At 32.0% G+C, this 15,261-nt stretch overlaps 1 protein-coding gene across 14 annotated transcripts in view; it reads right to left on the reverse strand.

Annotated features, from left to right (window-relative positions):
• The window catches only part of CDC42BPA (CDC42 binding protein kinase alpha), a 239,828-nt gene that overhangs the window by 83,854 nt on the left and 140,713 nt on the right, over nucleotides 1-15,261 (reverse strand). For 12 of the 14 annotated variants that reach the window (XM_010973651.3, XM_045509462.2, XM_010973659.3 and 9 more), the window contains exons 13-14: nucleotides 11,227-11,469; nucleotides 10,861-10,971 (exon numbers count right to left, since the gene is read on the reverse strand). In XM_010973651.3, the coding sequence (XP_010971953.1) occupies nucleotides 10,861-10,971; nucleotides 11,227-11,469 (354 nt within the window). The remainder of the gene's footprint in view (nucleotides 1-10,860; nucleotides 10,972-11,226; nucleotides 11,470-15,261) is intronic. The other 2 variants (XM_045509464.2, XM_010973713.3) reach the window with 1 other exon arrangement.

Genomic DNA, 15,261 nt, shown 5'->3' on the forward strand with positions numbered 1-15,261 from the left:
AAAAGAGGAAACTAATGAACTCATCTATAAAAGAAACAGATTCACAGATATAGTAAACAATCTATGGTTACCGGGGAAAAAGGGTGGGAAGGGATAAATTTGGGAGTTTGAGATTTGCAAATGTTAACCACTATATATAAAAATAGATAAAAACCAAATTTCTTCTGTATATCATAGGGAACTATATTCAGTATCTTGTAGTAACCTTTAATGAAAAAGAATATGAAAACAAATGTGTGTGTGTGTGTGTGTGTGTGTGTATGACTAGGACATTGTGCTGTACACCAGAAATTGACACACTGTAACTGACTATACTTCAATTTAAAAAATTTTTTAAAGAACAAAAAAAAAATTCATCTATAATTTGAAAAAGAAACAAGACCAAAATTGAAGAGCAAATGATAAAATGGTAAAAGAGTTGCAGAAAAGATAAGAAAAAGTACAATTTTTACTATGCAAAGAGTTTATATGAATTGATAAGAAAAACATTAAGATTACAAAATTAAATGCGCAATGACTTCAAGAGCTAATTCACAAAGAGAAAGCATGATTAATAAATGATCTACTAATAAAGCAAGAAATGCCTCTCACACTTGCAAAGATTGTGGCATCTACCAAGTACCTTAAAATTATCTAACAATTTCATTTCTAGGTATCTGTTCTAAGGAAATGATACTGAAAAGGCAGTGCATAAAAATGTCCATGGTAATTATAATACTGCAAAAGTGAAAAATAAATACAGTCATCCCTTGGTGTCTTTGGTTCTAGTTCTGTCCACCCCCATCACCAAAATCAACAGACGCTCAAGTCCCTTATATAAAATAGTGTAGTATTTGCATATAACCTACTCCCAAATACTTTAAATCATCTCTAATTTACCTGTAATACCTAATACCCCCCAATACTATGGGGCTTCCATATCTGTGATGTGGAACCTGTGGATATGGAGGGCCAACTGTATTTAACAGTAGCAAACTGGATAAGTGGATATTCTTCTATAATCATTAAAACTATGTTTGTGACAGTTATGTAATAATGAGTGAAAAAGCTTATATTACACTCTCAAGTGAAAAACATGTGTTAGGGGTTGAACCGTACTCTTCCAAAATTCATATGTTGAAGCAATAACCACTAGTACTTCAGAATGTGACCATATTTAAAAATAGGGCCTTAAATACTGCATGATCTGGTATGTGCAGAATCTGAGGAAGTCAATATCTTAGAAGCAGAGAGTAAAACAGTGGTTCCCAAGGGCTGAGGGGGTGGGGGAAATGGGAAAATGTTGGTCAAAGGGCACAAATTTCAGATATGTAGGATGAGTAAGTTCTAGGGATCTAATGTAAAGCAGGGTAACAACATTAACAATATTGCACTGTATACTTGAAATTCGAAGCATGGATCTAAAATGTTCTTAGCCAAAAAGAAAAAGAGGGAGAAGTAAAAGATAACTTGAGGTGATAAGATATGCTAATTAGCTTGATTGTGGTAAACATTTCACAATGTATACATATATCCAAAAATCAGGTTTTATACCTTAAATACATACAATTTTATTTGTCAATTATACTTCAAGAAGCCTGGAAAAAAATAAAAGGAAAATAGGGCCATTACAGAGTTAATCAACTTAAAATGAAATCATTAGGTTAGGTCCTAATTCAATATGACTGTGTCCTTAAAAACAGAAGGTATTTGGACTCAGAAAAATCACACATGCAGGGAGAACAGCATATGAAGATGAAGGCAGAGAACAGCGTGATACAAGTGATACATCTACAAACCAAAAAACGCTGAATACTGCTGGCAAACCATGAGAAGCCAACCCTGAAAAAACCCTGATTTCAGATTTCTACTGCCATAATTGAGACAATAAATTCCTGTTTTTTAAGCCATCCACTTTGTGGTAATTGTAACAGAAGCCCTAGAAAACTAATACACAGGGTAAAAAAAACTCTTGTGGCATATGATTGCAACAATTGAAAAGTTTTGTTTTTTTTTTAAAAACAGCCTTACTGAGAGATAATTCACACACCATATTATTCACCCACTTAAAGTGCACAATTCAATGGTTTTTGGCATATACTATTAATTTTTTAAAAAGCAGTAAAACATAAACTACATAAAATTTGCCATTTTAAGTGTACAATTCAGTGGTATTAATTATAATCACAATGTTGTACAACTACTGCCACTGTAATTTCCAAAACTTTTTCATCTTCTCAAAGAGAAATTCTGTAACCGTTAAGGAATAACACACCATTACTCCCTCCACCTAGCCCCTGGTAACGTCTATTCCACTTTCTACGTCAATGAATTTGCCTATTCTAGATATTTCATATAGTAGATATATTTCATATAAGTAGAATTATGTAATATTTGTCTCTTTTTTTGTCTAGTTTCTCTTACTTTAGTGTAATATTTTCAATATTTATCCATGTGGACACTTGGGTTGTTTCTATCTTTCTGGCTAGTTTAATAATGTTTCAATGGACACTAGTGTACAAGAGTCTGTCTGAAGTCCCTGTTTACAATTATTTGGGGTATATAAGGAGTTTGATTACTCCGTCATATGGTAAATCTATGTTTACTTTATTGAGGAATCACCAAATTGTTTTTATATCCTTGCAAACACTTATTTTGTTTTTATTTTAAATTTTAGCCATCTTAGTAGCTATGAAATATCTTGTGGTTTTACTTCATTTCCCTAATGATTAATGGTATTGAATATCTTTTCATGTGCTTACTGGCTATTTATGCCTCTTCTTTGGAGAAATGTCTATGCAAATTATTTGCCCATTTTTTGTAGGCAGTTTAACTTTCTGTAGTTAAGTTGTAAGAGTTCTGGATATCAAACCCTTATCAGATATTTGCTTTACAAAGAATTTCTTCCATTCTTTAGGCTGTCTTTTCATTTGGTTAAAAATGTCCTTGAATGCAATACAACTAAGTTTTTATTTTGATGAATTCTGATTTATCCATTTTTTCTTTTGTTTCTAATGTTTTTTGTATCGTATCTAAGAATCTACTGCCAAACCCAAGGTCATAAAGATTTACTTCAAGGTTTTCTTCCAAGAGTTTTATGGTTATAGCTTTTATATGTAGGCTGTTGCTCCATTTTGAGTTAATTTTTATAAGGTGTGAGGAAGTGGTCCAAATTCAATTTTTGCATGCAGAAATCCAGGTGTCTGGCATATGAGTTGAAGGAACTATTCTTTCCCAACTGAATGGATTTAGTACTTATGTCAAAAATCAGTCATGGCCATAGATGCATGAGTCTATTTCTGGACTTTAAATTCTATTCCAGCGTCTATATTTCTATTTGTATGCCAATATCATATTATTTTTATTATTGTAACTTCATAGTAAGTTTTGAAATTGGGAAATGTGGGTCTTCTAACTTTGGCCTTCTTTTTCAAGGCTGTCTGGCTATTTGGGGCAATTCCATATGAATGTGAGGATTTCTGGGGGGGGGGGGAAAGGCTGTTGGAATTTTAATAGGGATTGTGTTGTATCTGTACATCACTTTAGGTAAAACTGACATCTAAACGATACCAAGTCTTTTTATCCATAAATATGGGAAGTCTTTCCATTATTTTAGGTATCCTTTAATTCCTTTCAGCAATGTTTTATAATTTTCATTGCACAACATTCGTGGTTGATTTTATTCCAAGACATTATTTTAGATGCTATTGTAACTGTAGTTGCTTTAATTTCCTCTGTGGACTGTTCCTTGCTGACATACAGGAACACAATTAATTATAGTATGTTGATCATGAAACCCTGGGGTTACCTGTTTCTGAGTTTTAAGAATTCTTTGAGTATTTGGTTAGCCATTTTGTATCAGATATGTCTATATTTTCCTGCAGTCTGTGCCTCATCTTTTCATTCTTTTGGCAGTGCCATCCATAGATCGGAAAATTTTAATTTCAATGAGGTCTAGCATATTAATTATTTCATGGATTGTACCTTTGGTGCTGTATGTAAAAAGTCATCACTATACCAACGATTATCTAGGTCTTCTCCATGTTATCTCCTAGGAGTGTTACAGTTTTGTGTTTTACATCTAAGTCTGTGATCCATTTTAATTTTTGTGAAGGGTGTAAGTAGTATGTCTAGATTTTTTTTTTTTTGTATGTGACGTCTAGTTGTTCTAACACCACTTGTTAAAAAGACCATCTCTGCTTCACTGTATGCCTTTGCTTTTTTGTCAAAGATGATTTATCTGTCTGTTCTCTTGCCAATACCATATTGTCTTGATTATTGCAGCTTTATAGTTAAGTCTTGAAGTCAATCTTCTAACCATGTTCTTTTAATTCACTACTGTGTTGGTTATTCTGAGTCTTCTGCCTCTCCATATAAACTTTTGTTGATATCCACAAAAGAACTGCCTGAAGTTTTATTTGTATTGTGTTAAATCTGTAGTTCAAGACAGGAAGAACTGACATCTTGACAATACTGAGTTTTCCTACCCATGAACATGGAATATCTCTCCATTTATTTAGTTCTTTGATTTCTTTAATCAGAGTTTTATAGTTTTCCCCATATAGATCTTATGCATATTTTATTATATTTATACCTCAGTATTTCATTTTTGTGGGTGCAATATTAATAGTATTGAGTTTTAAATTTCAAATTCCACTTATTCCTTGTTGGTATGTAGGAAAGTGACTGACTTTTGTGTATGAACATTGTACCTGCAAACTTTTCATAACTATAAATGGCTTACTAGTTCCAGGAGTTTTTGGTCAATTTTTTTGACTCTCTACATAGATGATCATGTATTCTGCTAACCAAGACAGTTTTCTGTCATACTTCCTAATCTGTATACTTATTTCATTTTCTTGTCTTATTGCATTAGCTAGGATATACAGCATGATATTGAAAACTAGTAGTGAGAGGAAAAATTCTTGGTTTCTGATCTTAATGAAAAAGTTTCAAGCTTCTCACCATTAAGTATGATGTTATCTGTAGGTTTTTGGGCAGGTATTCTTTATCAAAGTTGAGGAAGTTCCCTCTATTCTAAGTTTACTGAGTTTTTATCATAAATGGGCACTGGAATTTGTCAGATGCTTTTTCTGCATCTATTGATATGATCATGTGATTTTCAGTTTTTTAGTATGTTGATGTCATGCACTATATTAGTTGGTTTTCAAATACTGAGCCAGCCTTGCATACATGGGATAAAATCCCACTTGGTTGTGGTGTATTAATTTTTTTTATATATGGCTGGATTCAATTTGCTAATATTTTGTTGAGGACTTTTGCATCTATGTCTGTGAGGTATGTTGGTCTATAGCTGTCGTTTCTTGTAACGTCTTTTTCTGGTTTTGGTATCAGCATAATGCTGGTGTCATAGAATGAGTTAGGAAGTATTTCCTCTACTTCTACCTTCTGAAAGCAACTGTAGAGAATTGGTATGACTTCCTCCTTAAATGTTTGGTAGAATTCACCAGTGAACACATTTGGTCCTGGTGCTTTCTGTTCCGGAAGATTATTAATTATTGATTCAATTTCTTTAATAGACAGAGGCCTTTTCAGATTCTTTCTTTCTTCTTGGTTGAGTTTTTGTAGCTTGTGTCTTTCAAGAAATTGGTCCATTTGATCTAAGTTATCAAATTTGTGGGCATAGAATTGGTCACAGTATTCCTTTATTAGCCTTTTAATGTACATCAGTTGTGCAGTGATGTCCCTGCTATAATTTCTGATATTAGTAGTGCTCTCTCTCTTTTCTTTTTTTTTTTTATTTGTGTTATTTTACAATCAAAAAGTTAACCTAGAGATTATCATACTAAACGAAGTAAGTCAGAGAGAGAAAAACAAATATCATATGATATCACTTATATGTGGAATCTAAAAAATGAGACAAATGAACTTACTTCAATGACAGAAAAAAATTTACAGTTATCAAAGTGGAAGGGGGGCAGATAAATTAGGAGTCTGGGATTAGCAGATACAAACTACTATAAATAAAATAGATAAACAACAAGGTCCTTCTGTATAGCACAGGGAAATATATTCAACGTCTAGTAATAACTTATGAAAAAAAATATGTATAACTTAATCACTTTGCTGTACACCAGAAACTAGCACAACACTGTAAATCAACTGTATCCCAATTTTTTAAAAAGCTAAAAATTTGTTAGAAAGCACACTAGGCAAAACATAGATTAAGTATACTCTTTACAAAAAGATTTACCACTGAAAAGAGAAGAAAACATTTAAAGGAATTTTAGTGTGAACAGAATTATAAATATATGAGATAATATAAACTATTATCTATAGGTAATTCCTCTTCTTCCCAAGTTCCCAGGGGAGTTATTAAATTTATATAAAGTATTCAACCTTACATTGCTTTTAAGTGTGAAAATCTGTTTGAAAGACACTTTACTGGAAAAATATAATTAAACCAAATTGGCTCAAAACAAATCAACAATAAAATAAAGGACAGGCTACTATGCAGCAACAAAGAATGTGGTTGCAAGAGAATTTTTTTTCAAATTTCAAGGAAGAGTTTATTTCTATGAGCACAGAAAAAGAAGGAAAGCTTTACTTTACTCTACTTTATATAAGTTAAGAGAACCCTGAAACAAAACTTCTCCAAAACAGCATACAAATAATAAAACCAGACTCATCTCAATATTAAATTTAACAGCAAAAACTGTCAATAAAATGTTAACATTTGTAGTCTACTGTTATATTGAAATTCAACTATTATGTGAGCAACTGATTTCCAGAATGTAAGAACAGTTCCATGCTAGAAAACTTACTGTAATTTCTGTCAAAAATAGATAAAGGGATCCCTTTTCCCCTTAATTAGCCTGGCTAGAGGCTTATTGATTTCACTGATCTCTTTAAAGAATAAGCTTTGGTTTCACTGATTTTTTTCTATTGGTTTCCTATTTTCAATTTAATGGATTTCTGCTCTAATTTTTATTATTTTTCTTCTGTTTACTTTAGATTTAATTTGCGCTTCTTTTTCTAGTATCCTAAGGTGGAAGCTAAGACAATTAATTTTAGATCTTTCTTCTTTTCTAATATATGCATTCAGTGCTATAAATTTCCCTCTAAGCACTACTTTTACTACATCCCACAAATTTTAGTAAGTTGTGTTTTCGTTTTCATTTAGTTCAAAATATTTTTAAGTTTCTCACGAGACATTTTATTTGACGTGTTATTGAGAAGAGTGTTACCTTTCTTCCAAGTATTCTGGAATTTTCCAGCTATCTTTTTATTATTGACATCTAGTCTAATTCCATTGTGGTCTGAGAGCAAAGTATGATTCCTGTTCTTTTAAATTTGTTAAGGATTTATTAAGGTTTATTTTATGGCCCAGAATGTGGTCTGTCTTGGTGGATGACATGTAAGCTTGAGACAAATGTGTATTCTGCTGTTGTTGATGAAGTAATCTATAGATGTCCTTATATCAATTTGATTGATGATGGTGTTGAGTTCAACTGTCTTTACTAATTTTATGCCTGCTCGATCTGTCCATTTCTGATAGAGTTGTGTTGAAATTTCCAGCTAGGATAGTGGACTGACTTATTTTTCTTCACACTTCCATTGGTTTTTGCTTCATGTATTTTGGTGCTATGTTGTTACATGCATACACATTAAGTATGTTACGAATTTTTTGGTTCCTCAGTGCATTTCTTTTAATGTGATGTAATACATAGATTTATTTTCTTGTATCTAACCACTCCTGCATTCTTCAGATAGAACCCAGCTTGCCATGGTTTGTATTCCTTTTAATATGGTTTTAAATTCAGTATGCTAGTATTTTGTTAAGGATTTATGTATCTACTGTCATTAGGAATACTGGTCTATAATTTTTTTTGTGATACTATTAATATGGCTTTGGTATAAGGGTAATGTTGGCCTTATGGAATGAGTGCTCCCTATTTTTGTAGTCTGTGGAAGTGTTTAAGAGGAACTGTTGTTAATTCTTCCTTAAATGTTTGGTTCAGTTCACTAGTGAAGCCGTCTGGTCCTGGTCTTTTCTTTGTCAGGAGGGTTTTTTATTACTGATTCAATCTCTTTGTTTACTTGTAAGTCTGTTGAGACTTTCTATTTTGTATTGTGTTGTGGTAATATGTGCGCTTCTAGAGCTGTCCATTTCACCTAGGTTACTTTGTTGGCACAGAGTTGTTCATAGCATTCTCTTACATTCCTTTGGCTTTCTGATGAAAGGTAGTAATATCCACTTTCATTTCTAATGTTAGTTATTTGTTTCCTCCCTCCCTCCTCTCTCTCAGGCTAGCTAATTTGTCAATTTTGTTGATATTTCAAAGAATCAACTTTGGTTTAATTCTCTTTATCATTATTCTGTTTTCATTTTATTGAACTCTGCTCTAATCTTTATTATTTCTTTCCTTCTGCTGGCTTTGTTTCCTTTACTCTTCTTTTTCTAGTTCTATAAGATATAAAGTTAGGTTACTGATTTGAGATCTTTCTTCCTTTTTAATATAGGCATTTGCAGCTATAAATCTGCCTCTGCACACTGCCTCCACTGCACCCCATGTGGTGTTTTCATTTGATCAATCTATAAGTACTTTCTAATTCCCCTTGTGATTTCTTCTTTGATCCACTGGTTGGTAAAGAGTGTCTTGTTTAATTTCCACTTATTTTTGAACATTCCAGTTTTCATTATGTTATTGATTTCTACCTTCATTTCACTGAGGTGAAGTAGAAACTGTGTGTGATTTCAATCTTTTTACATTTATTGAGATATATTTTGGCCTAACACTGAGTCTATCCCGGAGAATGTGCCAATTGCTCGAGAAGAATGTGTATTCTGCTGTTTTTGGGTGGACTTTTTTTTTTTTTTTTTAATACATGTCTGTTAGTTTTAGTTGGTTATGGTGTTGTTCAAGACCTCTATATTCTTACTGATCTTTTGTCTATATGTTCTGTTATTGGAAGTGGGGTATTAAAAGTTTCTAACTATTATTCAAGCACTTTTTTTTCTCTTAAATTCTATTGCAAAGTATTCTTAATGGAGTGAAGATTCCTACAACCTTGTAAAAGGGCAAAAATAGGCTTCAAAACTGACATGTGTATAACTTTCAATCCAGAAATTCTACTTCTAGAAAATATCCTAAAGAAATGATAGTATGATAATAATAAAAACTAACACTCATTGAGCCTTTACTTGGTGCCAGGCCATGGGCTAAGCATTTTAAGGGCATTAACTTATTTACTGGGTATTTTTATTATTATCCCAAATTTGTAAGTGATACAAGAGATTATGAGTGTTTGATCAGTAGATAAATACATGTGATTCCAAGTTTTCAATGCAGCAGTGTTTATTACGGAAAAGAAAAAAGGAAGGCAAACCAGTGAACAGATTGGCACTGAGACTTAGAAAACCTGGGTTTAAATTGCACTTTATCAATAATGACTATAAAATCCTTAATTCTTCTGCGTCTCACTTTCCTCAAATGCAAATAATCTTAGATTTCTTCCAGTTTGTACTTTATGATTCTTGTTTATTACCAAAATCACCTAAGGTAGTGCTGGAAACAAGGCAGTCCCTGACTGTAAGTTATTTGAGATGCTAATGTAACGCCTTCTACACATTAATCCTTCCCTAGAAGCACAGGTATTTACAGAAGAAACACCTCTACTTCAGAAAGCTAGCCACAACCGTGCAATCATGATTAATCAAATAAACAAAACAATCCCCTAAACAAAATAAGACATAATATCTAGTTTATATTTGTATTTCTAGCAGAGAAATCTTACTTGCAACCATAAATATTCAATCATCAGAGAAAAAGCAAGTTCTGACCAATTCTACCACATCATTCTTTCATTGATATAATACATTTTTTAAACACATATTAAATATTTGGCCTTGTGCCAGGTTAATAATATACCAGTCTGTGTTTTCAATAAGCTAGGTCATAGTTTGGGTGGGGAAACATTTTGTGAATATATAATTACAGTAAGAACTATTGTAAAGTTATTAACAAAATTCTATAGCAGTACAGAATAAGATATATTTAGACTTCCTGAGACGGCTTTCAACTTGGCTTTTTTATTTGCTGGATGAATAAGATAGTAGACTAGGCATGTTTAGGCAAGGAGTGGGTGGAGGTGGGAGCTGGCAGACAATGCAGAGGAAACAGGATATGTAAGGGTTAGAGTCAAGTAAAGGCAGATATCACACTCAGATTATAATTTAATGTTATGGAAATAAAATGTCAATTTAATACTAATTCTCTCACTTTGACAGATATCATATTATTATTATTATTATAGCTAATAGTTTCTAAGCACTTATGATGTATCAGCTTACATACTTGTTACATAAAACCAATGAGATTGGGTTTTACAAATGAGAAAATATTGGTCCAATGTTTTGTCCAGCATTACACAGCTAGTAACTGATGAGGCTAGGCACTAAAACCAGATTGTCCAACTCTAGAGCTGGCACAGGATTTCCCTTGTTAAGCACTTCTGCTGAGATGTGTTAGTCCATGCCAATTATCCCATTTAACAGAAGTATCTGCAAAGATACCCCTGAGCCTCTCCTAAATCACTTAAAAGATAGAGGGTCTGGACACCTAATCATGCCTCCCACGCAGATTATCAAAATATCTTGTCCAGATATGCAGCCCTTCATAAATATTTTAACTCTTTCCTGATAGACTTCTCCCCACTAAACATAGCTTTCCTTTTCCTTACAGAATGATTAGGACGTCTACAACAGCTTCCTATGGATAAGAATGAGAGTTAAGAACACTATGTTTGAAAGATAGCTAGTTTCTACTGTGTATCAAAAACAGTAAATAACTAATAGCCCTACTAAGCATAAAGAGGCAAAAATTAATTCAACTTCATAAATGTGAAGTCAAACGATACCTTCAGTCCCTCTAATTCATTTTCCAGTTGCTTAGAATAGTGCTCGCTCTGTTCACGCAATTTCCTGTCTTTAGATGCTTCAGCAGCTACAGCTTCTGTATGAACTTCCAGCTTTAAAATAAAATGAAAAAAGCAGATTTCATGTTTATAATTGTTTTTCCAATAAAATGTTTTCCCCCATGGGAATTTACCTTGCAATAGGAAGATAACTCAAATGCTGAAATTCATATTAAACAGTATTACCAAACTAAAAAAATAACTTTGTTTTCAAAAATTAAAGAATGAAATATATATTATGTCACTAGTCTGAAAAAGAAGCTTTAATCACTACCCCATGGGCACTACAAAATTTGCCTGACTACTAACCTCTTTTTTGGCTCTTTCTGTTCTGCGCAGTTCTTGCCTTAAGCTTTCAACTTTTTGCATCACCAGGTCCACCTCTTCTTCCTTATCTCGGACATGGCGAGCAAGTTTCTGTTTTTGGGTGTGCAATTCTGTTAGCCGCTCATTGATCTCCATGAATTCCTGCATGGCCAGTTTCCTCTGACAGTGTGCGTCTTTCAGCTCTTTGGATTGGTTTTTTAATCGCTCACTAGCCTGGACTAGTTCCTACAGTTTTATAAAAAGAATATAAGTTACCAATCTGCAACCTAAGGACCCAATTTGGCCATCAAAATAGCTATCATGAAGTCAAGAAGAGCCAAAATTATTCACTTCAGAACAAAATTAAAAAGAAATGAACTACTTATGAACAGATACTAAGAGCATGGTGCTCTGTTCATATTCTCAGTTCCTTATGCTAACATACTAACTGCAAAGGAACAGTTCATTTAACCTTCTGGTACCTTAGTTTCTCTAAGTAAATGTATAGGAATACAAGATATAATGGTCAAAATAAAGATTTTGTGAAATTTAATGGACACTTGTGAGATTAAAAAAAATATGTTGAATGATTACAAATGATAAAAACAAGGGCTGTACTTGATGTGGAGACAAAATCTTGGGCAAGAAGTGAGGAGAAAAGCTACACTCTAATAAAAATGAGAAACTTAGAAGGGGCCAAGGTAGCCTCAGGTCAGTAGAATTACCTGCCTCCCAGCAAAAGGAAATGTAAATGTTCTTTGAGGAAGAGCCTTAATGAAATCTAGGGTTTTTGGTTTTTTTTTAAAGAACACACAAATATGAGCTCACAACCATAGATTCCCAAACACCCAAAGGAAAACAACCATAAATAAGCAAATAACATAAACAATAAAAATAAACCCCAATGGTATTTGGATATTAGAATTATCAGATACTGATAAAACTGCTATATATGAAATGTTTGAAGAAATAAAAGGAAATCCTAAAAATGGGAAAATGACAAAAGACTATTAAAAATGACCAAGCAGATTTATAAAACAACTTCATAGAACATTTAGAAATGAAAAAAATGTAAATATTAAAATTAAAAACATGAATCCAACAATATATAAAGCTCTACCTTTATGAAGCAAGAAAAATAAAAAGAAACTCAAATCCTGAAACTTTAAAAAATAAAACATATAACAACAAGTAAAAATTTAAAAAAAAGAAATCAGAGGGAGAAGAAAAACCCAAATCACCTATTCCTCAAAAAGGGGGGGGGGGGGAGATAGAGTAGATATTTAAGAAGTAACAATAGTAACAGGGAAAAGTATTTTTAAAAGAGATGAGAAAATAATTAAAATTGTACATCCAGAAAAATTACTTTTCAAGTATGAGTTTAAAAAATAACGAATTTCATACCAACAAAAATTGACAGAGCTTACTACAATCAGCTCTGCACTAAAGGAACCTCTAAAACATTTATTTCAGGAAAAAGAAAACTGATTTTAGAAGGAAGGTCCAATGAAAGAGAAGTGGAGAGCTAAGAAACTGGCAAACACAAATATAAATGTAAATAAACTTGAATATAAGATTGCATTACTAAAATGTCTCATTTGTACAGTAAACAAAAATGATATAAGTGAAATATAATATAATATAAATAAAATATCAAAACAGCACAGTAGTTGGGAAGAGGTAATAGAGCTAAAAGTTCTCAAATTGTTTGGGAGCAGTAGTTTAAAATATTAAATCTAGACTTTATTAAATACACATGATAAAATTCAATTCTATTAGAAACTGCTAGAATGAGTAGTGAGTAAAATGGGAACAAAAAACAAACTAAAACCTCAACTAAAAATCAAGAAAAAAATTTTGCGAGATGAAAAGAATTCTGGAGATTGGTCTAACAACAATGTGAATGTATTTTACACTGCTGAACTGTACACTTAAAAATGGTTAGGACAGCAAACTGTATGTTATATGTATTTTGCACAATTTAAAAAAAGAGCAAGAAAGGAAACAAAGATAAGCATAGAAAAAGCATGACAAACAGAAAGCAAAAAGGCACAAGTGGTAGAAACATGTCCTTACACATTAATCAAAGTAAGTATTACAGGGTTAAGTTCACCAGTTAAAGGCAGTTTGTTATACCAAATTAAGAAACAAAACCTAGACTTAAACAGAAAAAGTATTTTTATAGCACACAGTGATAAAATTCTATTAACTAGAAAGAAATTCCATTCTAAATTTTGTGCTTCCATAAGACAGACTCAAAGTGTATTAGAAAAAACTGCTAGAACTTCATAGAAAAATTGGTGAATACATCATCATAATGAGAAATTCCAATTTCTCAATCATTAACATATAAAACAAGTAATTAAAAAACACTGAATATAAAGAAGATTTGAAAAGCTTAATTAGCAAGCTTCATATATAGAACTTGCATCCAATATTGGGAAACACATTCTTCTCAAGCATATATTGAATATTTAAAAATGAAACAGTCTAGGTCATGCAGTAAATCTGAGTAGGTTTCAAAGAACAGATATCATACAGATCAAGTTCTTTAATAACAATACCACTGAAATAGAATTTAAAAAAAAGGGCTAAATTCTGTAATAACTCACTGGTCAAGGAGAAAAATCATAAAGAATATTAAAACATTTAGAACTGAAAATTTTTAAAATCAAAAAACAATAAAAAATGTTTAGTACATACTAAAACTTGAGGGTGCTTAGTAAAAGATATACATATATAAATTTATATATAAATTTATAGTCTGCAATACTTATATTGAAACCAAAAAATGAAGTTGAAACTCAATGAAATTCCACATAAAAAGTTAGAGATAGAACAATACATTAAGCCTTTGGTCCAAATATGAGATGATAATAAAGTGCATAAATTAATGAAAAAGAAACATGAGAATAATGAAGAACAACAAAGCCAGAAGTTGGTTTTTGATCTCACTAAATATCTGGTGATGTCAAAAAGGGAACAAGAATAAACGCACAAAGAAATAACATTAAGAAAGAGAGATTATAACTTCAAATCTAGGAGAAATAAAAAGGATAAAAGAATGCAATGAAAAACTTTACATCAATTTATCTGTCAACTTATGCAAATACAATTTATCAATACTGTTTCAAGAAGAAATAGAATGCCTGAATAGTCCTGTAACAATTAAAGTAACTAAACCAATAGCTAAGAAAATTTTCCCACTCCCTTCAGTGGGAAAGAATCTCCAGGCTCAGATGGTTTTACAGATGTTTCTGCCAGTGTTTCAAGGAACAAAATGTCCCTCTTATACAAACTTTTCTAAAGAACAGAAAAAGAGGCAGTGCTACTCAGCTCATTCTGAGACCAGTATAACCTTGATACCAGAAAAAAACCAGAAAGATAAGAAAAAAAAATTATAAGCCAATGTTATTACAGAAAACAAATTAAAACTCCTTTAAAAAAAAGACATTAGCAAATCAGTTGTATAAAGTGGATAAACATGAACTCTGGAACTAGACTCTTTGTGTTGAAATTCCAGTTCCCCCACTTTCTAGCTCTACGATCTTGAGTAAAGGTACTTAATTTCTCTGTGTGCAGTCTCATCATTCGTAAATGAAAAGAGGACAACCACTACTACTACTGCTGCTGCTGCTGCTACCTAAATCATACGTTTCTTTAAAAGATTAAATGATCTAAATATGGAAAGCACTTAAACCAGTACTATTGGAACTGAAGCTACATAAGTGTTACCTATACTATCATATTATTTTTTAGGAGACAATACATGGGCAATGTTGTTTCATCAAATTTCTAGAAATTTGTTGCTATACTGTGCAGAAAAGCACATTTAATAAATTCAATACACATTCTCGATAAAAATGATTAGCAAAACAGGAATAGAAGAAACCTTTCTTAACCTTATAAAAAATATTTACAAAAAACGTACAGAAAATATTATTATTAATGGTGAAATATTTAAAGATATTTTCTTTGAAATCAGGAGTAAGGTAGGGACACCCAATATCATCACTTCTATTCAACATTGTATTGGAG

Source organism: Camelus bactrianus, chromosome 23 (genome assembly GCF_048773025.1).
Source record: "Camelus bactrianus isolate YW-2024 breed Bactrian camel chromosome 23, ASM4877302v1, whole genome shotgun sequence".
Taxonomy (NCBI): domain Eukaryota; kingdom Metazoa; phylum Chordata; class Mammalia; order Artiodactyla; family Camelidae; genus Camelus; species Camelus bactrianus.